This window comes from Bos indicus, chromosome 4 (assembly GCF_029378745.1).
Source record: "Bos indicus isolate NIAB-ARS_2022 breed Sahiwal x Tharparkar chromosome 4, NIAB-ARS_B.indTharparkar_mat_pri_1.0, whole genome shotgun sequence".
In the NCBI taxonomy this organism is placed as follows: Eukaryota; Metazoa; Chordata; class Mammalia; order Artiodactyla; family Bovidae; genus Bos; species Bos indicus.
Genome location: NC_091763.1, coordinates 105,330,991 through 105,358,280, shown reverse-complemented (window position 1 = coordinate 105,358,280; position 27,290 = coordinate 105,330,991). Strand labels below are relative to the sequence as shown.

General features: G+C 42.0%; 1 protein-coding gene across 1 annotated transcript; it reads right to left on the bottom strand.

Annotated features, from left to right (window-relative positions):
• Positions 1-80: 80 nt before the first annotated feature.
• On the bottom strand, positions 81-27,290 carry WEE2 (WEE2 oocyte meiosis inhibiting kinase). The gene is made up of 11 exons (XM_019959590.2): positions 26,946-27,290; positions 20,082-20,278; positions 17,786-17,837; positions 15,703-15,875; positions 14,206-14,327; positions 7,856-8,002; positions 7,153-7,260; positions 6,936-7,021; positions 5,927-6,097; positions 4,916-5,058; positions 81-1,343 (listed from the first exon to the last, which is right to left on the bottom strand). Exons 1-11 carry the CDS (start codon positions 27,288-27,290, stop codon positions 1,187-1,189), a joined length of 1,701 nt encoding a protein of 566 aa, XP_019815149.2. The 3' UTR covers positions 81-1,186.

Genomic DNA, 27,290 nt, shown 5'->3' with positions numbered 1-27,290 from the left:
ACAACAGGAGTAACATCATTAAAAGACACAACTAGTTGTTCTCAAATGCTTTTGTGACCAACATGATTTTGGGTCATAGCCTGGCCATTATTAGCTGTGAAGGCTGTGAAACTGAACCTTAAAGCCAAGGGCTGTTAGCCCTAGCCTACTAAATTCTCTCTCCTACCTACTGTGGTTTCCAACATGCATTTCTCAGTCTTTGTTAGTTACATATTTGCAAAGAAGAGTGCTTTATTCCTATTTGGCTTTGGACCAGATTTAAAAAAAAAAAAAACTTTATTTACAAATGTTCTATTTCCTTTGAATATATATACAGAGTAAAGGATTTGGATAAAATAGGATAAAATCACAGGAATCAAAGCCAACTTTTCATAAAATCCAGGAGACATTAGTAACACTCAGAAAAATCAAAATCCATTATAACAGTTACAAGAGAATCAAAGCAAATAGATTGGGGGACAACAAACCACATCAGATTTCCCTCAAACCCTCTAGCCAGTGTTTTTGTTCCATAAGTTAATAGCCAGTTCAGAAATTCAAGTCACATAGAGTCTTATTTCTACCTACCTCACATAGTGAAGTCATTTACTTGGTAAAAACAGTATCAGAGAAAGGGATTGTCTCCGTTCAGAGAATACAGTAGGAAAACCACTCTCTCAAAGCGACTGAGAATTTTTTGAGGAATAAAATCACCTACCCTGGGAAGTGTTGTTGAAATCCAGGCATACTTCCTTACAAAAATGCTACCTCAACTCTAAACAAAATTGACTTTCTTTCTGTGTGCCAGGAGAGTCCCTGGGATCCTTGGTTGGTAGGCAGGTAGGTAGGGCAGCCTCGTAGTCCACAGGCTGCAGGGGCTGGGGGGGAGTGGGGGGGCGGCTGCTTTCAGTTCAGAGGCCCATGCTTTCCTGTTGACCATCAGCAAATCTGAGGAGTCACTGAGCTGATTACAGGTGGTGTTAGGGATGTAACAAGAGAAGAAAAATGGCTGCTAATGGTAGTACCTGCCACCGGTGCTGCTAGGAAGCCTTGGTGGCTATAGGATCTTGGCTGAAAATGCTAAATTAGGGTGGCTCTTGAAATCTTCAGCCTCTCAAGTCTGTTAGTTCCTCCCTTTATACAGGAAAGGTCGACACAGCCAGTATCTATTTTGGGGATAAAGAGTAAGTTGATGGGAGAGACATTCTTATGGGGAAGTCTGCCCCGAGGTGAAGCTTGAAGACTTGGCACTCTTTCCTCCTACCAGACATTTGGCGTTTCTTAACCCGGTGGGGGTATCAGAGACCCCGGGGACACTGTGGCCATCCTTGGGGGACTGGGCCTGCTGGGCTTCTTTCAGTTCCCTGACAACAAAAAAGGAAAAATGTACATTTCTCGGTCCTAAATTAGAGATGATATTTATGATCAAAACCAGCATAGATTTTTCTTTTTATTTCAGTATTTATAAAAACAAGCATGAATGATACACAGAATAGAAAATTAACTCCTGTGATTATCTTTAGAAAGGGCTAGCACACAAGTGCCTCAACACATTGCAAGTTTGCCTTGCTGAATTCTACTGCTGCTGCTGCTAAGTTGCTTCAGTTGTGTCCAACTCTTCACCCCATGGACTGCAGCCTACCAGGCTCCTCCGTCCAAGGGATTTTCCAGGCAAGAGTACTGGAGTGGTACTTCTCCAGAATTCTACTGATTGGGGCATAAATGATCTTTAAAATTAAAGAGAAATAAGGTGATGACTCTACAGGGGTCATCAAAGGACAGCCCATGGGTCAAATTTGGCCTGCCACCTGTTTTTGTAAATAAAGTCTTACTGGAATTCAGCCATTCACATTCATTTTTGTATGGTCTCTGATCACTTTCATATCACTCCAGCAGAGTTGAGTCATTGCAGCTAAGACCATATGGCCCACAAAGGATAAAATACTACCTTGGTTTTACAGAAGAGTGTGCCAGCCCCTGGTCTAGACAATTTCAAGAAGGCGTCTGCCTCATCTCCATGATGGGTGCTCACTACTGGGAAGGACTGATGACACACACCTGTGCGTCCACATCCAGCTTCACAGATATACACACCACACCTTAAGGAATACTTATAGTCCTGTGACAGCATATATATTTGTATTTGTTAGCAGAAATAGCGCAAAAAAAAAAAAAAATTAGGAAATTGCTTACAAGGAAGGATTACTTCACTAAAGTCTTTATTAGAGTTTCCACAACTCATTGCCAAGAAATTATCTGGGAGGACTTTAAAGCTAATCATTCTAAGATGGACTGTGTATCCAAAAGAAATTGGACTTAAGTATATTTTAGACAGTGGAAGTGGCAAATAGATTGCAGGGATTAGATCTTATAGACAGATTAGATCTGACAGTGCCTGAAGACCTATGGACGGAGGTTTGTGACATTGTGCAGGAGACAGGGATCAAGACCATCCCCAAAAAAAGAAATGCAAAAAAGGCAAAATGGCTGTCTGAGGAAGCCTTATAAATAGCTATGAAAAGAAGAGAAGCTAAAGGCAAAGGAGAAAAGGAAAGATACACCCATTTGAATGCAGAGTTCCAAAGAATAGCAAGGAGAGATAAGAAAGCCTTCCTCAGCAACCCGTGTAAAAAAAATAGAGGAAAACAACAGAATGGGAAAGACGAGAGATCTCTTCAAGAAAATTAGAGATACCAAGGGAACTTTTCATGCAAAGATGAGCTCGATAAAGGACAGAAATGGTATGGACCTAACAGAAGCAGAAAATATTAAGAAAAGGTGGCAAGAATAGACAGAAGAACTATACAAAAAAAATCTTCATGACCCAGATAATCACGATGGTCTGATAACTCACCTAGAGCCAGACATCCTGGAATGTGAAGTCAATTGGGAAGCATCAGTACGAACAAAACCAGTGGAGGTGATGGAATTCCAGTTGAACTTTTTCAAATCCTGAAAGATGATGCTGTGAAAGTGCTGCACTCAATATGCCAGTAAAATTGGAAAACTCAGCAGTGGCCACAGGACTGGAAAAGGTCAGTTTTCATTCCAATCCCAAAGAAAGGCAATGCCAAAGAAAGCTCAAACTACCACACAATTGCAATCATATCACACGCTAGTGAAGTAATGCTCAAAATTCTCCAAGCCAGATTCAATAGTACGTGAACTGTGAACTTCCAGATGTTCAAGCTGGATTTAGAAAAGGCAGAGGAACCAGAGATTAAATTGCCAACATCCATGGATTATCAAAAGAGCAAGAGAGATTCAGAAAAATATCTACTTCTGCTTTATTGAGTATGCCAAAGCCTTTGACTGTGTGAATCACAATAAACTGTGGAAAATTCTGAAAGAGATGGGAATACCAGACCACCTGACCTGCCTCTTGAGAAACCTATATGTAGGTCCGGAAGCAACAGTTAGAACTGGACATGGAACAACAGACTGGTTCCAAATAGGAAAAGGAGTATGTCAAGGCTGTATATTGTCACCCTGCTTATTTAACTTATATGCAGAGTACATCATGCGAAATGCTAGAATGGACAAAGCACAAGATAGAATCAAGATTGCCTGGAGAAATATCAATAACCTCAGATATACAGATGACACCACACTTATGGCAGAAAGCAAAGAAGAACTAAAGAGCTTCTTGATGAAAGTGAAAGAGGAGAGTGAAAAAGTCGGCTTAAAGCTCAACATTCAGAAAACTAAGATCGTGGCATCCAGTCCCATCACTTCATGGCAAATAGATGGAGAAACAGTGGAAACAGTGGCAGACTTTATTTTGGGGGGGTTCCAAAAATCAATGCAGATGATGACTGCAGCCATGAAATTAAAAGACACTTGCTCCTTGAAAGAAAAGTTATGACCAACCTAGACAGCATATTTAAAAAACTGACATTACTTTGCCAACAAAGGTCCATCTAGTCAAAGCTATGGTTTTTCCAGTTGTCATGTATGAATGTGAGTTGGACTATAAAGAAAGCTGAGCCCTGAAGAATTGATGCTTTTGAACTGTGGTGTTGGAGAAGACACTTGAGAGTCCCTTGGACTGCAGGAGATCCAACCAGTCCATTCTAAAGGAAATCAGTCCTGAATATTCATTGGAAGGACTGATGCTGAAGCTAAAACTCCAATACTTTGGCCACATGATGTGAAGAACTGACTCATTGGAAATGCCCCTGATGCTGGGTCTTTTCATCTCCTTTTATATTTTCAACAATTCACTGGATGTAATGATTATTTTAAAATGCCTTCAGGATCCTGCTCAACCATCACTGCCTGACCTTTATAATACCAGGTCCATGCTATCTAATTAATTCCTACTTGTTAAATGAAGGAATAGATTAATAAATGCATGCATGAATACAAGCTTACATGCATAAGAAATAGGATTGCTTCCTTAGGCTTAGAAAAATACCTCTGTCTTAAACATGGGTCAAGACAGAATTTTTTTTTTTGCTGTTTTTTTAATTTATTTATTTTTACTTGAAGGATAATTGCTCCACAATATTGCATTGGCTTCTGCCATACATCAACATGAATCAGCCATAGGCTCTGTAACAATCAAGACAGAATATCTGTCTGCCCCATGATTTAATGGACTTCTAATGGGTCTCTTCCCACCTTAGTTATGGTTATCTTACTTTGGGTAGTCATCTACCAGTTACTTGAATACTGTTGTCACTTAGAATCCTAATTTTTCTTTACCAGTATTTCCTTGCATTCATTTGCATTAACTGGAATTGTCTCTCTCGAGCTGTCTACTCACAGAGCATCCAGCCCCTTGTTACACAGGGCCCCTCTTTGTGAGCAGGAGCCTCTGTGTCACAATGTTGGATTCCACTTGAATCCATAGAAAAGATACACCAGACCAGTTGTGTCACTGTGAGTACCACATAAATAGGTTCTTCCTCAACCCCAGCATCCAAAAATCTACCTTTGCAGTGTGGCTGTCTTGAACTTTTCCAAGTTCAACTGGTGCTGAAGCTCTTCTGTTTTCCCCAGGGAGGGACAGAGGACTCGACTCTTGGCCAGAGCTGCTGCAGACGGTCTCTCTGCTGGATCAGGGTGGATCATGCTCTGATGAGGTGGGACCAAAAGGGAGGAAACAGAAGCTTCATTCTTAGGAAAATCCCCCCACCCAACCAACTCCAACCCAGCTTCTGCTGGTGGGTTTTTTTGAAACTCAATTCTCCTTTGTGCAAAGGGAAGAAATAAATGAAAACTTAGCTCCACCCAGGACAGAAATACCATCCATATGTGATAGCATCCATCATCCATACCTTTGACTTTCTCAAGTATCAGCTTTTAAAGCTAACTGAATGATGAACTAGTCTAATGCCTTAATTTTCAAGAGAGGAAACTGAGGTCCTGAGATAAAGTGGCTTGTCCGAGTTATTGACAGGACCAAGGCTAAAACCTGGGTTACCCAACTGCTAGTTCAGCTCACTCACTTCCACCATGTGTCCAGTTTTCACTTAAGATTAATTAAGGATATCCCACCATGACAGTATTCCTATAGCCTTTATCTTCAGAGGATGCCTATAGCCTACGATGACTGGAATACAGTAGAATATACCTAACTGTAAACAGCAATTAGTTTCAAATAATGAAGAGAACACTGACCCTTCCATTTGAGGAGCAATGTTCAGAGTCCGCTCCACTACTTAGTATGTAGCCTTGAGCAAGTCACAACATTTTGCTGAAACTCAGTCTTCCTTTACTGGCATTTGGAATAGCAATATTCACCTTCTGGACTGTTGTGAGAATTAAATGAATTAGCATATACTTATTACCTAGCACAGAACCAACACTGAGCTCCTCAGTAAGTATAAGTATCAACTAACTCTAAGAATGACTTACACACAGAAATAGGTGGACATCTATTTGCCATTACATTAAAAAAAATAAAAAGACATTTCCGTCTTTTCTTCACAAGAGACAGCACCTCGAGTAGTTGGTGGAATTCCTTGGAGAGCTCCTGAGGAATGTCTGGAAGGTTCCCCTCACGAATATGATGCCACTCGGTGCCGTTGGTGGGCAACAGCCCTGCTCCTGCAGCCACCGCGATGGTCAACCCCAAGGCAAATATGTCTGCTTTGGGGAGGTGCTGGTAATTCTTCAAAACAGAAGACAGGAAGGCTGGTTACTTTGCCAAGTGAAGAGTGTCCAGTCTAAAACACAACTGGTAAGAGAGTTGCTTGAACGCGCATGACCTTAAACAAACACAGTGGGGAGGTCGTATCTGCTATGGTTGGTAGTCTCTTTCTAGAGAAGACAGAGGACAGGGCATCAGTCCACCTGAGTAATACTGCCCTGGTCCTGGGAACCCAAAGCTGGTACCCTGTGATGACCTAGACGGGTGGGATGGAGAAGGAGGTGGGAGGGCGGCTTAGGAGGGGAAGGATGTATGTGTACCTATGGCTGATTCATGCTGATGTATGGCGGAAACCATCACAATGTTGTACAGTAATTACCCTCCAATTAAAAACTAAATAAAATTTTTTTAAAAATATGCTGCCCTGAAGAGTCAGAGGCAGAATCTCAACACTCTTTTGTTCTCTCAGGTTCAAAGACGCTTGAAACTTAGATTGACTGATCATAAAGAGGAAAGACTCCTTTTTTTCCCCCCAGCTATCATCCTGTAGAAAGTTATATCTTTCCTAGGCCAGACTCATAGACATGTTAAAAGATGAGCAATAACTGAAGGCCATTTCAGTGACCAAGACTGGTGGTGCTGTCAAAAGGTTAGTCGCATGATAAAGGTTGGGTTGGACCAATAAAGGCTTCCTTCCTGCTAGGAAATTCATAATGCTAAGAATTCTAAAAAATATTAGAAATAGCAAAGGACCTTTACAAAAAAACAGTAAAAATGGTGATTAATCCATTGATTGAGCCACCCTCTTTGCAAACATTTCAAGGGACTATTAAAAACCCTTTGTTCTCCAAATCTATACCTCTTGCAAAATTTCATTAGCCAAGAAGCGACTGTCCCCCTCTTCCACTTTGGGATTGCTTATTGATGTCACATGACCCAAGTCACCTAAAAAAAGAAAAAAGAAGTAGAGTTCTTTCAAAGCATGTTTTTCTTAAAACTGGAATAAACGGATTAGAGTCATCAGCATACATTTTGTAGGATAAGAGTATACCAATCAAGTTACAACACAGACTCACCAATTTTGTACATCACCTCAGCAGAGAAAAACCAATCAGCTTCATTTTCAGCCTCTTCCAGGACTACGGGGGAGTCGCTTTGCATCTTATGACAAATGAAGATGTTACCTGAAAAAAAATACAGAACTGTAGTAAGGAATGATTCCTAAACCTTTTCACCTCAGAGATTCTTTTCTGTAAATGACATTTCAATCCTCCTCCTCTTCTGTGTGTGCAGGTAACAAGACTACCAAGGTTTCTTTTCCTCCATGGAATCTCTCACACTACTTCCAAACAGCTCAGTGATTGATAATACCTATTTCAGTGGAACTTAAACCTCAAACCTCTTTGAAGAGGCTGGTGACCTCAAAACAAAGAAATAATCAACAACACAGGATAGTAACAACATTTCCTTGCATTTCACATGCATGAGTGCCTTAACCCACTAGTTGTAAACAGTCAGGATGCAGTCTCTTATCTATGCAGTAAATTCAATACTTATTTTCATACTTGGGCTTCACTATCTGGGAGTCTTTTCTTTCTGTCCTCTTGGCGCAATGGGAAAGTAGTTAAAGCTCTTTAACTGGAATGTGGGCAGGGGGAGAGGGACGTGGAGGGATTCTGCCAGCTAACAGCCTCTTTGACAGTCATGCAGGCACAGATTCTGACAACAATGGGGAAGGAATTCAACACGGCCAGAGGAGCAGAGGAGAGCTGGACTGACTGGGCTTGATGTCCAGGTGCACCATGCCGGAGCTGTGGATGTATTTGAGTCCGAGGGAAATCTGTAGAAGGATGTCCTTGAGTCTGGGCTCTGGGAAATGACTGCCAGACTTTGTGTTTTCAGTTACTGCAGCCTGCAAGCTCCCACCTAGGAAAGAACAACAGAATAGCCCCACCAAGTGAGAGAAAAAAGTGTGAATCTTATATGTGAAAGCCTAGTACATATTCAATACATTCCTCATGAATGAACTCAGTCGAACAAGTCTAAACTGCTTCAGTGTCGGTGTGAAACATAATATCAGCTCCCTGTCTATACCACAAACATATTGGAAAGAATAAGGGCTTTCCTCTTTAAAGAGGAAAAGAAAATGCTATATCCTAGGTAACCAATATGTGGCTCTATTGCCTTGAGTATGCCCCCAACTAACATTTAAAAAGCTTTACCTTGTTATCAACAGAAGATCAGCCAGGCCTAGTCATATAGCTACTATGGTGTCGATGAATAATTCCAATCTGGTGTCAAGCTAGTGATTATAGGCCATTAGTAACTTTAATGTAATTGATTTCAAGTTTCCTTCCATTAAAATATATATCACGAAATAAGAACATTTAATGATGGATGACCCAAAGAAAATATAAAACCTCCATGTACACCTAAACCCTCTTTGAGCCACTGTTTGTAGCAACTCTATCACTGTCGTCAATAAAAAGATAAGCCCTGAGCTCATCTGACTACCTGACCTCAGATGCCCCTGCCCTAAGGCATTAGAATGCTTCTCAACCTTTTGATTCATTAATTAGCATTTGTCTGTAGCCTCCTCAGTCAAATTAGGGAATTCTGGGACCCCCATCAGTTATAAGGCCTGTAAATCCCCCCTTCAGGTGTGTATCAGAGCAGTAGGGTCTGAGATGGTAACTGTACTTTTAAGGAAATCTATATTTAAAACTCTCTTATGTAAAATTGAATGTAAAGGTTGAACTGCCACATTCAAATAAATTCAGAAAGGCAAATTCAGCACCTTTCAGAAACAAACAAACAAAAAGGGCTAAAGTAGAAGGTTTTTGTTTTTCCCTGGGAATCACCTTAGGAAAGAATTTATGAACTGTAGATGACATTACAAAGGAAGAATAAATAAAGAGTACATTGGGGTTATTATAAACAAAGCCACCTTGAGGTGAAGTTTCAGATGAGTTTATGAGATGTGATGGAGGAAAAGGGAGGTTGCATCAAGGCCCCTGGGTCTCCACTAGCCTGGCTGTTCCTTTAGGACAGGCCCACAGCTCATTCATCCTTCCTGTCCCATGGTCTGGCATGTAATCAGTATTTTCTGAACTGAATGTCTATCCTGGCAACAGAGGGGAAAGACTGAGTGAAGGCCCCTATGAAATGTATGGAAAGAAATAAGCATCGTAAGTTACTTAGCATTCCTTTAATATGTTCCTTTAGATTATAAGTGGAGGGATTTCTAATCCCCTGAAGTGTGATAGGTATTTAGTAAGGGGAACTAGGTATTTAGTAAGGGGAACTAGACCAGTGATAACAGCACTTTCAATTACTTAGAATCTCTATAGGTAGTGTTAAAGTTAGCCAAGTGATAAAATAGTAGAAGAGAAGTTACTGAAAAGTATTCATTCATATTACTGTATTAGAATATCCTTATTTTGCTTGAGCTAAAACTGATTGTCCACACACTTATAGAACAGCATAATGAACTGTTCTTTACTAAACAGTATTAACAAGAAGTATCCATTGACAGGGGGCTTCCCCAGTGACTCAGATGGTAAAGAATCCAGCTGCCATGCAGAAGACCCGGGTTCGATCCCTGGATCGGGAAGATCCCCTGGAGAAAGGAATGGCTACCCATCCCAGTATTCTTGCCTGGAGAATTCCATGTACAGAGGAACCTGGTGGGCTACAGTCTATGGGGTCACAAAGAGTCAGACATGACTGAGTGACTAATTCATTTCACTTCACTTTCATGCATTTACAGACATAGCAATACTGAATGAACTGTAAACTTCATCCCTCCTAATCTCACCCGGGTGCACTGAAGCCTTAGCTCCTTAACCCAAGGTAGCCCCTGGCATTGGCTCGGTGCCTTAGGAGGTGCCCTAGGAGGAATACAGCCAGCTCCCAGGCAGTTCTTTTCAAACCATCTTTGTGAGATGAGTTGATGACTTCCTTCCTTTAGATAAATGTACTCGCCCCACTTGGTAGGAGAAAAGATACTTCAGAAAAACATATACTTGTTTTCCTGTCTGCTCATAAGACCTAACAGATGCCAAAACAAAGAAATAGCAAATACCTTCTGACAATGAAATGCAAAAAGCAGGCCAACAGTTCAACAGCACGTCTTATTTATGTATTTGTATTCTTACTATGCTACTTTGCTGCCAATGACACAAGCCTACTTTTCTGCTGGTAAAATTGTTCCTTATCTGGTGGGAAAATATAACCTGTATTCATGGTGTTCCAACTTCTGGATGTCACATCACTTGAGCAAATGTGAGAACCAGTATTCTAGGGGATCGTGCTCTGTAAAACTTCTACGCCAGAAGACGTCACAAGAATACTCTGCGATTAGGGAGAGATTGGGCTTCCCAGGTGGTACTAGTGGTAAAGAACCTGCCTGCCAAAGCAGGAGATGTAGGACACACGGGTTTGATCCCTGAATCGGGAAGATCCCCTGGAGGAGGGCATGGCAACCTACTCCAGTATTGTTGCCTGGAGAATCCCATGGACAGAGGAGCCTGCGGAACTACAGCCTATAGGGTCACAATGAGTCGGAGATGACTGAAGCGACTGAGCACGCACACACACACAGGGAGAGAGTAATTATCCAGCGCTGAGCCGGTTAGAATCCTGGTTGTTGCAGAATCAGCCGGCTACTGGAGACCTCAGATTTCTGAGGCTGGCCCAGAGGTGACCTTGTAGGGGACCTTGGCTAGGGTGGCAGAGAGGGTGGAAACTTGTGATTGGTTCAGGGTTTATGAGGGACAAGAGGCAAATCAGATGACTGTTAGTCTCTCACAGTTAAAATCTATGTTATCTACATCACCTAATTTATAATTGAAGTTAAAACCGTAACCGTGCATGTTCCACCCTGACTGCTATGAGAGGCTGGGTAGAGGGGCTTGGGTCGATATGGGTAGGTAAGGGTGGGTATGGGGAAACAGGACATAGGATGGAGAGGTGAGACAGAGCGGGAGAGAGAGAATGTGGGAGCAGAAGGAAAGAAGCACCGGCTACCTGACACATACTTTGGATTTCTTATCCTTTACTTAGACCCACTCCAGTATTCTTGCCTGGAGAATCCCCTGGACAGAGGAGCCTGGCAGGCTACAGTCCATGGGGTCACAAGAGTCCGACACCACTTAGCGACTAAACCACCACCACCACCGGGAAAAGTCTCAACATGGATTATCCAAAACGACAAACAAGATTTGCAAGTGTGCGAAGTCACTTCAGTCGTGTCCAACTCTGTGCGACCCTATGTGCTGCAGCCTGCCAGGCTTCTCTGTCCATGGGATTCTCCAGGCAAGAGTACTGGAGTGGGTTGCTGAGCCCTCCTTCAGAGGGCCTTCCCGACCTAGGGATCAAACTTGTGTCTCTTCGTCTACCTTCATTGGCCTGTGGGGTACTTTACCACTAGTACCACCCAGGAAGTCCCACAAAAGAGCATGCTTTATTTTCCATTATCAGTTCACATTTGAAAGGTTCAATGTATGTGAATTACATTTGCTAAATCTCAGTTACGTTTGAGTTGGCAAGTATCTATGGGGTCACACAGAGTCGGACATGACTGAAGTGACTTAGCAACAGCAGCAGCAGCAGAGTGAAGTTAGCTGAAGCACCACAATGAACAAACACTGATTTCCCATAGTATCTTACATCTATCTAGTCCACACTCACTAGCTGGCTTTCAACGCCCACTACAGGCTTCCCACACTTCACCTTGCTGGTCTGACTTCCTCCTACGGGATCAGCTCAGTCCTGTTTAGTCTCCTTTCTATCTACTAGGCCAGACGCAAGCCCAGTCCATGCTTCTAGCCTGCATGCTGGTCTTCCCTCTGCTTCCATAAACTCAAGGAATCCTCCTGCAAGGTCTCGTTCAAGTCTTAGCTCCTTCATGACATTTTCTCAGGCTATGCTAATAACAAGTATTACCATGTTCTTACTATGTATTCGGACTTAATGATGTGCTAGCATTTGACATACACTGTTGATAATTTCGCAAATGACTCAGGTAAATATTACTGTCTCTTTACTCAGTGAGATTAAATGATGTCTCAGTGATCCTGAGAGAACTGAACTGAAGTGAAAGTCACTCAGTCGTGTCTGACACTTTGTGACCCCATGGGCTGCATAGTCCATGGAATTCTCCAGGCCAGAATACTGGAGTGGGTAGCCTTTCCCTTCTTCAGGGGATCTTCCCAACCCAGGGATCGAACCCAGGTCTCCTGCATTGCAGGCAAATTCTTTACAAGCTGAGCCACAGGGAAGCCCCAAAATACTGGGGTGGGTAGCCTATCCTTTCTCCAGGAGATCTTCCCCACCCAGGAATCAAACTGGGGTCTCCTGCATGGCAGGCAGCTATGTGACAGAGCTGGGCTTTGAACTCCAGTCTGCCGACTTTAAAGCCCAGGCCCATCCCACCACACCCTGCTACCTTTGCCCGCGTTCACCATCTCCGGCCACTTTGTGTGCTCATTGTAAGAGAGCAAATGGAATAAAGCTTCTGGAAGTAAGGACTTACCTCACTCTACAGGATTTTGCACCCAAAAGCTTAATAGAGTGTCAAGCCCGAAGAAGATATTCAAATGTTGAAAAAAATGAGATGATTTTGTAATAGATTGCTTCATCTTATTCTTTTTGAAAATTTGAAACTTTTACATTGCCCCAGTTAAAATTTTACATTGCCCACAGGTTAAAATTTGTTAATTTTGCTTTATTGACTGATTTTTAAATTTGATATTATCTTTGTAAATAGGTAAATGTTACGGAAATAAAATCAATCTTCTCTATAGAGAGAGGGAAGAAAAAAAGAATAGGGACTCTCAGGTTATGATAAGAAGAAATTAAGAGATGATTTAAAAAAAAAAAAGGTCTCAACTACTCAATCACAAGTATAAGGAAAGGGTCCATTTCGTTTTAACCCAAAGAAACTATTATAAAAAGGGATTTGGGGTGAGCTTATTAAAGAAAAAAACTCCTGAAGTTCACAAGTAAGGCTATGGGAAAATCAGGCTATAAGGAAATAACAAGGAAGATGCCAAATTATTATCTCGTAGAATATGTGTATCATTTTCTATGCTTCTAGCATCTCATAATGTTATTTACTTACCTACTGGTGAAAGTAATCTTATATACAGTGTTGAAGCTTTATCACTGATCACTGTCCTCAAAAGCCAGGCTATCTGGTGATAACTAAACTTACCCAAAGACAGACTGCACCATTAAAAAAAAAAAACTCAGGGTAGGTGTATATGTTGGGGGGATGCCATTATCCAGTATTACTGGGGCTAAAATATGGATTGCAAAATGTGGATGCATCCTAAAACGATGATGATCTTCTATCCAATTGGTAGCACTTTCCTACTATATCCCTAGATGTTTTGATGAAAATGTATTTCCAAGAATAACAACACATAACTGCTGTTATGTAACCCCTTAATTATAGATAAGAACTATTAAATCATGGATTAGAAATATGTTAATCCAAAGGACCACACTTTGTGATTTAAGTAGCCCAGAAAGAAGTTTTACTGGTTACTGTGTATACATAGTCCTGAAGAACCTAGGAGGATGTATCTGAAGTCACTAGACTTCAGTCCCAGCACCCCACCCCATGCCCCTACTCTTGTGAGAACACTTAAAGCTCCAAAGTAAGAAGCAGCAAGAAACATGAACAATCCCCAAACACAGGAATCCACTTCCAAATTAATCAGAAGTTGGCTATGTAAGTTTACCACTCCCTCCTCCAAAATAGTAGAGACTATGGCTTACCTCTTCTAGAGCACCTAGTAAATGGTAAAAAGATGATTTACCATTCAAACCACTAGCATAAAAGTTTTCTAAGTATTAATTAAAGTGTGAAGGACGTGATAGCTCCTATGTACCAACTACACATCAGCTTTGAAAGAAGCACCTTACAGCATAAGCCTGAAATTCCTTTCCAGCTCAACTCATTTCCTCCAGCTCTCTGCTTCTAAGCAAAACAGTAGTACAGACTTTTAGATATGATTCTGCTATACCTGCTATTAAGTAAAAGAAGAAAGCAAAGATTTTTTTTTTCCCAAAGACTTAAAAGCTAATCCTCCCTCTCCATAGATATGAGCCCACATGCTTACCATTGCAGTATTCATTTTGAATGATCATGTAGTCATCTTCTGCCCACGCAGAGTAGTAACGCACCACATGGGGGTGTTGTCCCAGCACCGCATGGGCATAAACTTCATGCATAGCCAGAGTCCTAAGAGACGGGAAAGCATTGAGGAAACTGAAAATAACACACATACAAATTCTTTAAAGATGAGATATGAGGCATTATTCACATTTGTTGAATGCTCACTGCTTGCTTACTTACTATCTTACCACATTTAATGTTTGTAACTCCTCTATATGATATAGTAACAAGGATGACGCCTTTAAAAGGTTAAGTGATTGGCCCAAAGTTGAGCTGGTGATAGCAGATCTAAGACCAGAACCTTGGTTGTCCTGGGCCCAAGTCCACGTTTTTTTTCATTGAACAGGATATATGTAGAGAGGCATCTTAGGTGTCCGTTACCTCAGGAGCAGACTTGTTTTGATTCTAATTTTCACAATCTAAAAACCCTGATGGGCTTAACAAGAAATGTGCTTGATTGTGGATATTGCAATGGGCCCTCTACCATCCCTATGAAAGCTAGACAGTTGCTGTGTGTGTGCTTAGTCGCTCAGTCGTGTCCGACTCTTTGCGACCCCTTGGACTATAGTCTGCCAGGCTCCTGTGTCCTTGGAATTTTCCAGGCAAGATTACTGGAGTGGGTTGCCATTTCCTACTCCAGGGCATCTGCCAGACCCAGGGATCGAACCCAGGTCTCCTGTTTCTCCTGAATTGCAGGCAGATTCTTTACCCACTGAGCCAACAGGGAAGCCTTAATTATAGTCAATACTAAACTCTGCTGGTATGATGTAGCCACAGGGACAGTCCTGAAGACAGATATCCATCATGGAATAGGAAATCCAACACACAAAAAAAGAAGCAAAATGCAGTGCTTGATCGATTTCAGTATATAAATGAAGAATTCCAAAGACTAAGATTCGGCATTTTAGTATTATATCTCCCAGAGTTCACAAAAAGCAATGGCTGAATCTGAACATATTTGTTTTCCTTGTGAAAAGGAAGAACTTTTGAACAATTAGTTCTAGGAATGAAATTTAAATTTTTGTTAGTTTTTCCTGGCTTGGAGTTTTTCAAACTTGACTGTTGAATTTATTATTAATACAAAGTAGAGATAACCAGTAAGTTAACAATAACTTGGTAGTATTTCTGATGAACTAAACAGATACCAGAAGATCCTTTCCTAAATCCATTCATTAGAGAAAAAAAAAAAAAAAAGTAGTAAGACCAGTAGTAAAAGCCATGAGAAATACAAAACAAACAAACAACACAATTCCAATTGCTCATGGTATATTTCAGGAAATAACTTATCTCTGATCTTAAAAATTCAGAAAGGTTACAAATGTGAGACAACTTTCAGTGGTAAGGTTGAATTTTTAACAGTAGCAAATGACATCAGTGCTCTTATTGAAAATGTTTTGATAAATCCAAGTGTGTATTTCTAGTACATTTTAAAGGTACTCACTCATCTGATAATCCTCCCAAAGGTTTCGTGGAGCGTTTTATTGCATAAACACATCCATCCAGCCTCTTAATGCACTTGTAGACTGTACCAAAGTCCCCGACCCCAATTTTTTCTACCTCCAAGAATTCTTTTTCATAGCGGGAAGCCATGTTGGTTTCTCGTAAGACACATCTCTGAAATATTTTAGCAAAAAGTTAAATAGTTTAGAATAAAATTAAGGCATATTATATCCCTCAATTTCCCTAAGTTTCCAAAAATACTTTTGAGGCAAATCCATTGGATTCTGTCTGTGTCAATATTCATGGTGGCAAGAAGCACCCCTTTCCCACCGCCCTGCCACAGCTGCTGACTACCTTCTCTGTGCTCTTTATAGCCTTCCATACAACGCTGTACCGACATTTCTCTTGGCTAACTTATTAAATCTTACTCTGTATTATTTCCTCTGCCTGGGTCTTCTTCCCTCTGTTTGTCCCTGGAGGGAACACTGCCCCCATAGCCAGAGCTACTGTCCTCAGCGGAAAGGAGTGACGGGCTCTTGGAGGAGGATGCCAAACAGAACACCTCGCTTTGCCTCTTGCTTACTTGTCTCACACTCTGGCTGCTAATGTTTCATCTTAAGTGCAATAAACATACTTTTTAGTTTGCTTCCCCCAAAGCCTTAGTCTAGAGAACAAAATTGTCAAATTGATTTATTTCAGACTGTGTGCTCAGCTGCAGCAACCGCTCCCCCTACTGGCCAACCGTGACATCACTCATTGCTAAGTAAGGAACTCGAGCAAGTCACTGAACTCCTGTATCAGTTGTCTCATTTGTCAGATGAGGATCAGAGCAACTATGTCTCATGGTCCTTTCAAATATTGTATGAGAATCACATATATCACGAATATATATAAATTCTCAGTAAACAGTAGCTGATGATGGAAATATCCATAGATTTATAAGAATCTCAGTCCAAACTGATTCATCCCTGTGAAATCACCTTTTCCCAATATCTCCATTAGCAAGAACTTTTTCCTTCTAACTTTAAATGTTTAAAAAATCTTGACTCTTACCAGCTCTTCATTTTCAACATCTAAGCCCAGTCAGTCTTCATCAACAAGATCGATAATTTCCCTTGCCCTTACCAGTCTCAAGCTCAATTTCCTCCACCTCTGGACTTGCTCCAGCTGCCCGCCCTTTCTCTGTCTCCTCTATCAGTAAGATTATTTTTGTGAAATGATGCCATAGAATGAGACATACCTAATTGTTTCCCATGAGGAATCCTCACCTCTGATCAGAGGCCTGAAGGCTCTGGTAGTGCTTACCTGCTCCCTTATATCCTCATCTCAGACACCAAGTACCAGCTTACTATCCATATCGCCCCTTCCCCATTGTCCTCCCTGCCCTGTACGGACACTGAACATTATAATATCATGAAAACATGCCTATGTCCAACATGTCACCTTGATGGCAATTTAATATTCCACTGACTTTATGGTCTAATTTACATAACCATTCTTCCATTATTGGATATTTGGTACTTTCCCTATTTTCTTTTCTTTTTCTGCTCTTACAGTTAAGGCTGAAACAAACATCTCTGGTGGTAATATTTACGGCATTATTTTCTTAGTTTAGATTATCAAAATGAGTGATACTAGATCAAAGATTGTGAACATTATAAAATCAATAAATATTGACACATTTAAGAGCTAAAACTTTTACATATAAACCTCTGGCTTTACGCTATTTTTCTGGTTTTTTTTTTTTTTTTTTCCTTTTTGGACCTTAGATATCTTGATGTTCCCTTTACTTCTATATCCCAGGAATACAGAACTTTCCCCCAGATCAAAGACAGAAACAGTAGCTTTGAATTTAAGAATAGTCCAAGGTAATGATTCAGCAGTATAGATGTTAGACACTGTCTGATAAAGTAACAACTAGCTAAGAATATAGACCCTGGTTACAGTCCAGATAAATTCACCTGCAAGACATATTTACTACAAGTGTCAAGGTTCGGGGAGGGAGGGAGGGAGGGAGGGAGAAAGAAGAGGTATTAGAATGAAATGGCTGTGTTACAACATCTGGACCAAAGAGCAGTGCTCACCTTAGCAGGCAGCCCTTGTTCTCCCTTGCCTTCTCCTGGACTGGATTCCTCACTTGGGGGGAAAAAAATGATTATCAGTGTATGATTAACACTTATGGACCCTGGTACTGTGCTGGGTTTGGGTACAGTACAAGTAAGTAAGACAATTATTCTCCCTCTTCAGTCTATATTTAGAAGCAGGAATAAACAGAAGTTTTTAATACAAGAACCTAGGACAGTATTAAAAACAAGATATGAAGAATACTCTAGACAGTACTATGTACTCTATTTTGAAAGTAAAAGCCTTTCTGCAAAAAAGAGGATATATAAGCTAAGATTCCAAAAATGAGGAGGAACCAGCTAAGAGAAAAGAAAACGGTTTCAGACAAACAGAACAAGGTATGCTGAGATGGAGTCAAGAGAGCTTACAGAACATGTGAGGAACTCTAAGGCTGTTCAGCCCGCCCCACAGTATAACATGTCCCCTGCCATGCTTGCCTCCCCAGAGCCTGGCCTGTCTTAGGTTCACAAGCTGACTGTAGGCATAGCAAAATGCACTCTAATCCTAGCTAAGATGTTTTCAATTACTTTTCAATAAGCTGAAGTCTCTGATGGATATTCTCTTTTGGCATGAGCAGATGCATTCTGGAATCTTTAAACAAAATTTCAGTTTCTAGATCAGTTAGGTTTCTTTTCTGGACAAGGACAGGGTCAAAATGGCAAATGGAGGAGATTATACTCACACAAAGAAATTGATGCAGGCAAACTTGTGACTTAAATTTAATACTACATTCTAATCTTTATAAAATAACACCACCACAATGAAAAAGAAGGGAAAATACCCTCTCAGAATCACTAAGTGATTTTATGAAAGCGTCATCACTTTCAGGGTCAGGAATTCAAATCAGCAGTCTTTTCCTGCTAGCTTCAGTGAGAGATGAGTCCATTCACCCTGCAGGTTTACAAAGAATCCCGAAGAGCTAAAAACCAGTGGAATACTCAGTAACAAGAATAGATCCAGTGTACTTGTGCTCAAGTCCTATTTACTTAAGATCCAAGAAACAGTATTGAGAGAAGCCTATTCTGGCTACAAGGCTGATTAATATAGGGTCACTGATTCCAAAAGAACACAACACGTTAAATGCTCTGTAGACTTTAAGATTGTTAGCTCTACCTTTATTTTGCCAAGTACATCTGAGCACAAAAGACTGGCCTGTTTTAGAGGTGCTTCCATTCTATAAAAAAAAAAAAAAGCAGCACTGAAGACAAAGAAATGTCCTTGTGGGACTTCCCTGATGGTCTTGTGGTTATGATTCCTCATTTCCTTGAAGGGGGCACAGATACCCCCTTCCCTGGTAAGGGAACTAAGATCCCATATGCTGCCAAAAAATAAATAAATAAAAATAAAAGCAAGTACCCCTTCACTCCCTCACATATGGATGCTGCTGCTGCTGCTGCTAAGTCACTTCAGTCGTGGCCGACTCTGTGCGACCCCATGGACGGCAGCCCACCAGGCTCCCCCGTCCCTGGGATTCTCCAAGCAAGAACACTGGAGTGGGTTGCCATTTCCTTCTCCAATATGGATAGGGTCACTTTAAAAAAAAAAAAAAAAAAAAGCCCCTGAGTAATCTGCAAACTCCTTATGTAGTCAATTTCTGCCACCGAGTGACCTTTCTAGAATAGTGTAGTCAGCTTTCCATCTATTAGCACCTCCAAAAGCAACGCTCTTTTTCTCTTCAGCCAATCTTCCATCACCTGCAGAGGAGTTCAAATTCTGGCTCTATGGCTCTCATTGCCAGTCATACCACTGAATTCAAAACAGCAATGTACTCTCTGAAATGAGAATGACACCTTCCCCAACTGCAAGCTTCATAGTAACCAAAGGGGAGCCCTTGAGAGCAATTCCACCGCCGGTTACACTTCCTAATATTAAAGTCAGATCTTCACTTACTCTGCTCTGTTCTTTCAAAGAGAAGGCATTTTACCATGCACTTCTGGCAACCCACTCCAGTACTCTTGCTTGGAAAATTCCACGGACAGAGGAGCCTGGTAGGCTACAGTCCATGGGGTTGCAAAGAGTCGGACACGACTGAGCAACTTCACTTTCTTTCTTTTCTTTCTTTCCTTATGGAAAGGTGTTAGGATCTCTGTGATGAAGAAGGTTATAGCCAACACTGACATTTAGGAAGGAGGGTATATATAAACATAATGTTTATCATTCAAACAGACATTGTTTATTGCTAGTCTTTAACACTCTCCTTTCCTTTTGACAATAGTTAAGACCAGTTCTCAAGAGTCATAGCAACAGGACACTTACAGATCGCCACGGGTTTTCCTCTTGCCATTGGATTTAAGGAATTGTTTTCTATAGGACTCCGGAGTGAAGGGATTAATGTTGACCAGAGCCAGTGAGGTCATCTCATCAATGAAGGGGCCGGGTGTGAGCTTCAGATGCTTAGAGCTTCGGGGGAGAGGCTTCCCTGCTGAAGAAATCATTGACTGGCTCACCTGGCCCTGAATGAGGATGACAAAAGGCACATCAGAATGGAGTTAATTTAAAAAAAAAAAAAAAGATTCTGTATCAGTTAGGTAGTTAACACTGAAAGGGATCTTAGAGGGTACCTGGTGCAGTGCAAACTAGTTGCATGGTGACTAGTCCTCTTGTGAAACATATAGATCCCCAGACTACCTCTAGACATTTTGATTCATGGGATCCAAACAGCAATCTGTACTTTCATTTTAATGTTTTTTTTTAATTGTGGTAAAAGTCACAGAATATAAAACATACTATTTTAACCATACTTAACTGTTACGTTCAGTATGTTCAGTGGCAGTAAGTACGTTCACACTGGTGTACAACTCTCACGCAATCTGTACTTGTGTCAAGTTCCACCTGCTTCCCCTGGGCGATTCTGGTTAGCCAGCTATGAGACCACCAGTTCTAGTCCTACCTCCAGCTTTTTAAAGGTGACACTGAAGCTTAGACAAACAAAAATGACTCTAAAAGACCCGGCACTTTGGCTCCCAGAGTGTATACCTTAATTTCCCCTCAGTTATTCATACCAATATTTGTTGCCTACTAAGTAGCAGATCGGAGAAGGCAATGGCACCCCACTCTAGTACTCTTGCCTGGAAAATCCCATGGAGGGAGGAGCCTAGTGGACCGCAGTCCATGGGGTCGCTAAGAGTCAGACACGACTGAGCGACTTCACTTTCACGTTTCACTTTCGTGCATTGGAGAAGGCAATGGCAACCCACTCCAGTGTTCTTGCCTGGAGAATCCCAGGGACGGGGGAGCCTGGTGGGCTGCCGTCTATGGGGTCGCACAGAGTCGGACACGACTGAAGCGACTTAGCAGCAGCAGCAGCAGCAAGTAGCAGGTGGGCTTCCCTGGTGGCTCAAACAGTAAAGGATTTGCCTGTAATTCTGGAGACCTGGGTTCTTGCTGGGCTAAGTGCTGAAGGGTGAATTCCAGCTCTTAAAAAACATGAAGTCCACTAGTCAGCAGCTCACAATCACTTTGTAAGGGAAAGATTTCATAGACTAAGCATGGAAGAAGTTTCCAATTCCACTGAAAATGTAGCACCAGTTGAGAGGAGCTCCATGAAATGGGGTAGAGAGATTGAAAAGGAATAGTCTAAGCCCTTAAGATGCAAGGCTCTGCAAGGGCTGTAACTAGCATACTAATCCATAGGAAAACATGCAGGACTTACCACTCCAAGTGGGGTACAGTGAACGAGCACCAGCCTAAAACCTAACCAGAATTAAATCAAACCACAGAGGTAAGAAATCAAACAATTCTGATGAGACAGCAGGATGCTATTATGACCTAAGCACCAGGAGCCAGAGGAATGGCTGTGGTATAGATTCAAGAGGACAGTAGTAGACCCTGGGGCCAAGATATTACCTCACAGTATAATTATTCTGGGTTTCCCTGGTGGCTCAGATGGTAAAGAATCTGCCTGCCATGCAGGAGACCCAGGTTCAATCTTTGGGTGTGGCTACTCATTTCAGTATTCTTGCCTGGAGAATTCCGCGGATAGAAGAGGCTGGCGGACTAGGGATCATGAGGTCACCAAGAGTAGGACACAATTGAGTGACTAACTATAGCCACTGTATTGTGAGGCTCTTTCAGAAAGAATTCTTACCATTTTGATTGTCTCTGCCCATGATTTTTGAGTGTAGAAGCTGAAGCTAGGTTACAACATGACTCACTACATAAAAAGGTAATTAAAGATGTGAGTCTACAAGGAATGTATCCTGAACTTATTAATAAATACTCATCAAATGATTGATAGAAGCAGAAATGAAGGAAGCAACAGAGTACACATAGTAACCTAACATTGTTTTAAAAGAAGGAAAAATGGACTCAGTGAAGAGTTTTGATAAGGGCTTACATAGGTCTTAGGCTTCCCTGGTGGCTCAGAGGTTAAAGCGTCTGCCCGCAGTGCAGGAGACCTGGGTTCAATCCCTGGGTCAGGAAGATCCCCTGGAGAAGGAAATGGCAACCCACTCCAGTATTCTTGCCTGGAGAATCCCATGGACAGAGTAGACTACACAGTCCATGGGGTCACAAAGGGTCGGACATGACTGAGCGACTTAACTACATAGGTCTTAGAGTTCAGAGGGTCAACAACCTTGGGGCTATCATTGTTCAAAGCCATCAACAACGATCAATTTTCCCATAAGTTTACTGTAAGGGTTGAGTATTGGTTCAAAAGAAATAAAAACTATACAATATGGTATTTCTCAATGGTCAATGTGATTCAGAAAGCGAATTTAGAATTATAGTACATCATTTTTCTGAAACAATTTTGTGTGTGTGTGATGCTGATTATCACAGAAAATAAAATTACACCTGTCACGTACGAAGCAGTAGGGCACCCGCTCCTGGAACAGTGCACATAAAATTCCAGTTGCTGCAATTCGAAGACAACAAAAAGGGCCTAGAAACCTTTCAGCTAAAAGTAAGGGAAAGTGTTCGTATCAAGGCAGACAGTACCGGAATTCCTAGTCAAGAAACATGAAGGCTGATTTTGTGAACACCACTTAAAATATAGGGAAAGATATTAATACAGATTTTGTTGCCAGAGTGACAGAATTATGAGTAATCCTTTTGAAATCCAAAAGAACACAGTTTGCAAGAAGATTTATGATGAAAATGAGCTCTGCTTGGAAATAAAACAGACTGAAAACATGGAAAGAGGACCAGGTGGAAAGCAAAAGTGTGTCCCAGAGAGTATAGCTAGTTCTGTGTAAGTAGCAGCTCTTATAGTAGTGATTAAGAGAAAGGAAATTTGGGGAATAGCTCCTTGACTTCCGAAGATGGTGAGAGAAGGTGGCAACCTCCCATAAGACACAACATCACAGGGACTGGGAAAGACTTTTAAGGCCCAGTACCAACCAGTCCATCCTAAAGGAGATCAGTCCTGGGTGTTCATTGGAAGGACTGATGCTGAAGCTGAAACTACAGTACTTTGGCCACCTGATGCGAAGAGCTGACTCACTGGAAAAGACCCTGATGCTGGGAGGGACTGGGGGCAGGAGGAGAAGGGGATGACAAAGGATGAGATGGTTGGATGGCATCACCGACTCGATGGACATGAGTTTGAGTGAACTCCAGGAGTTGGTGATAGACAGGGAGGCCTGGCGTGCTGTGATTCATGGGATCGCATAGAGTCAGACATGACTGAGCAACTGAACTGAACTGAACCAACTGTTAGCTTCCTGATGCTTGAATCCCTGCTACAGTATTCCTACACTAGTTGTCAACTAGTGTTCCACACATTTAGCCACAGGGAACTTGCTACCCCCTAAGGAAACTCTTCTATATCTAAATAATTTTGCTAGGAAGGCCTTATGGTGACCTGGTCATTTCACATGATTTCTGGTCCTATCCCTGCAGCAAGGCTGAGTTAAGCCAATCCTCCTTTGCTCTGCATCCCTGTCTTTAGTATACGTGTGTTGTGTGTTCAGTCACGTGCAACTCTTTGCGACCCCATGGACTGTAGCCCACAAGGCTCCTCTGTCCATGATATTTTCCAGGCAAGAATACTGGAGTGGGTTACCATTCCCTTCTCCAGGGGATCTTCGTGACTGAGGGATCAAACCCACATCTGCTATATCTCCTGCACTGGCAGGTCGATTCTTTACCACTGAGCCACCTGGGAAGCCTATCTTTAGTATAACATCACCAATTACCATCACCCTGGCCTCTCTCCTCTGATCTTGATCCCAGCTATATTTTTCATAAAGTGTGTACTTTTTCGGTTGCTTTCCAGTTTCCCTCCCAGGCTCTGTTTTCTTTCTGTCCCTTAAATCTTGGTATTTCTAGAGTTCCTAACTTGTACCACTTCTCTTCTTACTCTGGCAGACAGGTTACATAAACTTAAACACACCCATGGCTTCAACAGCTTCCGAAATGCCGGTGAAATCCAAGTATAGCTCTCCAACTGGGGTTGTTTTCCTGCAGTGCAGAGCCATGTATCCAACAACTTACACCATATCTCTTTCTCCAAACCTATACAACCTCTAATGTCACCTACCTTGATTCAAAGTACCACCTACTCAATCAGACAAGCAGGAAGCCTCACAGCGCCTGAGACCACTCCTTTCCCAGCAACCCCTCCATCAAGTCAGTTACCGATTCCTAAACATCTCTCAGCTTACCACAATCCACCACTGTCCTAGTTCAGGCCTTTTTGAGAAAAGGCCCTTCTCTTTTCTCAACAGATCTATTGTGAACACTGCCCTGCCTCGTTGGTCTCTCCCACTCCATTTCATCCTTCACATGAAAGTCATGATTTCTCAAAAATGCCTCTGATCAAAACCACTTAATGGCTCTCTCAACACTTTCAGGATAAAATCTTGGTCTAGCTCCTACCTACCTACCTACTCTTGCCCCTCTACCTGCCCCCTTGCACACCCAGACCCCTGCTGCTCTGGATAACATGTAGTCTTCCAGGTGAGGCATGATATTTTCCCTCCAGGACTCAGTAGGTATTTTTCCCTTGGCCTTGAGTGCTCAATCCTTCTCTTCCTAGCAAACTCCAACTCATTCTGTAAGATTGCTCTCAAACATTGCTTTCTTTGGAAAGGTTTCCTGGCTGTCTTGAGACTTCATGCCTCATTAATTTTCACCACACTACCACTCCTCTGGCATACCTGCTCTTAACTTATTATTGCTTACTTTTATATGTCTTTTTCAATCTGTCTCCCAGAATGATGGAAATAAAAACAAAAATAAACAAAGGGGACCTAATTAAACTCAAAAGCCTTTGCACAGCAAAGGAAACCATAAACAAAATCAAAAGACAGCCCTCAGATAGGGAAAAAACATTTGCAAATGATGCAATCGACAAGAGATTTAGCCTCCAAAATTGACAAACAGCTTGTGAGGCTTAATATCACTGAAACAAACAATCCAATCAAAAACTGGGCAGAAGCCCTGAATAGACATTTGTCAAAAAAAAAAAAAAAAGACAGACAGATGGCCAAGAGGTACATGAAAAGATGTTCAACATCACTAATCATTAGAGAAATGCAAGTCAAAACTACAGTGAGCTATTGCCTCACACCATTTTGCAGGCACTTGCTGAGGCAGTGTGTGGCTTATCAGCAGAAGGTCTGCTAGCATATCAAGGTGTTAAAAGTCTTCAGCGAATGAATGAAAATACACATACCACGCCGTCTCCTTGCCTGGGCACTCTTGCTCAGAACCATATGCTCTGTATCCACTCTCCCCCTAAATGCCAAGCGTTAAAGCCATACCAACTTTCATTGACCTTCTTATACTTGCTTTACTTTCATTTCTTTCCTGACCAGCCACTGAGAAACAATCCACCCGGAGAACTCTGACCACTCCTGAATCACCTACCACATGGTATCTGCAGACACATCTCCCCTCCTGGAGACTGCCATATGCTCCCAGCCCACAGTGGGTTCTCAAAAAATAAATGGATGATTGATTGGTTATAGGGACCATTGAAAACCCCACAGGTGGATGCATGAAGGTATGAAAGTAATTTGTCTACCACTCAGACAAGAAGCCTGGTATTTCCTGGTAGATGTGGCAACCACCCTCAGCAGGTACAAAGGAGACCTCTGACAGTGACTGTGCTGCCATTGGAAGCAGAGATGTTATTGCCGTGATCTTAAGTGCCTCAAGCTGAGCCAGCAGGAAGCAGAGCTAATTCCAGGCCTAAGGCTCTTGTGCCATGGCACCAGTCTATCAGAGGTACCCCTGTCCAATCCTAGCTTTAATAGAATGCATGATGTAATAGGAGACCAAGCACAGCAAAAGAGAAAGGAAAATGCTTTCTCGGGACTTTTGCTTGTTGCCATCCTCAAGTTATAAAGTAATCAACATTACCTCTTTGTTCACCTATAAGAACCTGTTCATCACTAGACCAAGAAAGGGTGAGGACTTCTTTCTGAAAAGAGCATCAGCAAAGATATATATAGATATATATATGTTCAAACAGTGAGGTAAACATATTAGGCAATAATAGTAAATAATCACAGAAAAATACAGCTAGTTGGCATAATATAAAGAACAATAGACTAAGCTCCAAAGATTGCATATCCAGTCCTTTCGCTCCCATTGGCTGAATAACAGGCCAGTTTTTCTCCTAAGACCTTGGTTTTCTCATAGGTAGAGTACAGGTTGAGCTTCCCTGGTGGCTCAGTGGTAAAGAATCTGCCAGCCAATGCAGGAGACATGGGTTTGATCCCTAGGTCGGGAAGATTCCCTGGAAAAGGAAATGCAACCCACTCCAGTATTTTTACCTGGGAAATCCCATGGACAGAGGAGCCTCGTAGGGGGTCACAAAAAGTTGGACATGACTTTGCGACTAAACAACAACAGAGTACAGGTTGGCCTATAGACCTCTATTTTTTCCAGATCCAGTATTCTTTCACTAGGAAAGTTTTCCCCATCCAAGATTTATCTGGGGCCTACAGCAATGGTTTTCAGTAGACAGCTGGCAAGATACTTAATTCTGTTTTCTGGTAACTTTCGACTCTTCTTCATTTTCACCAGCAAATACATAATTGAAGACATATACAGAGCATGAAGCACATCCGTCACACGCCTAGGACTGCACCCTCATTCTCTATCAGCTGAACTGAAGGACCACAGGCCTAGGTGGCCTGGCTCCCTCTCCCCCCATAGTGAACTTACTTTGGGAGTGAAGGGGCTCTCGCAGTGTGACGGCCTGCTCTTGTCTGGTGGGGCTGGTGGTGTTTCAGGGCGTGCGAGGGAGTGTGACACTGGAGTCCTGAGACCCTGATCTGGACTCGCTTGGTCTCTTTCGTAAAGTGCGCTGAGGTCATATTCGTTACCAAGGGGCGTCCTGGGAGGTGTGAGCTTCACCTCTGAATCCTGACCTCTAGGCCTCTCTGGGGTTTGAGTCTGGGCCTCCTCGCTCTCCTGTGCTTCCTCCTGCCCCTTGTTCTCATGCTCCTCTTCACAACAGGAAAAGTTTAACTTCTGCTTCAGTTCTTTGTTCTCATTGTGGTCACCCAT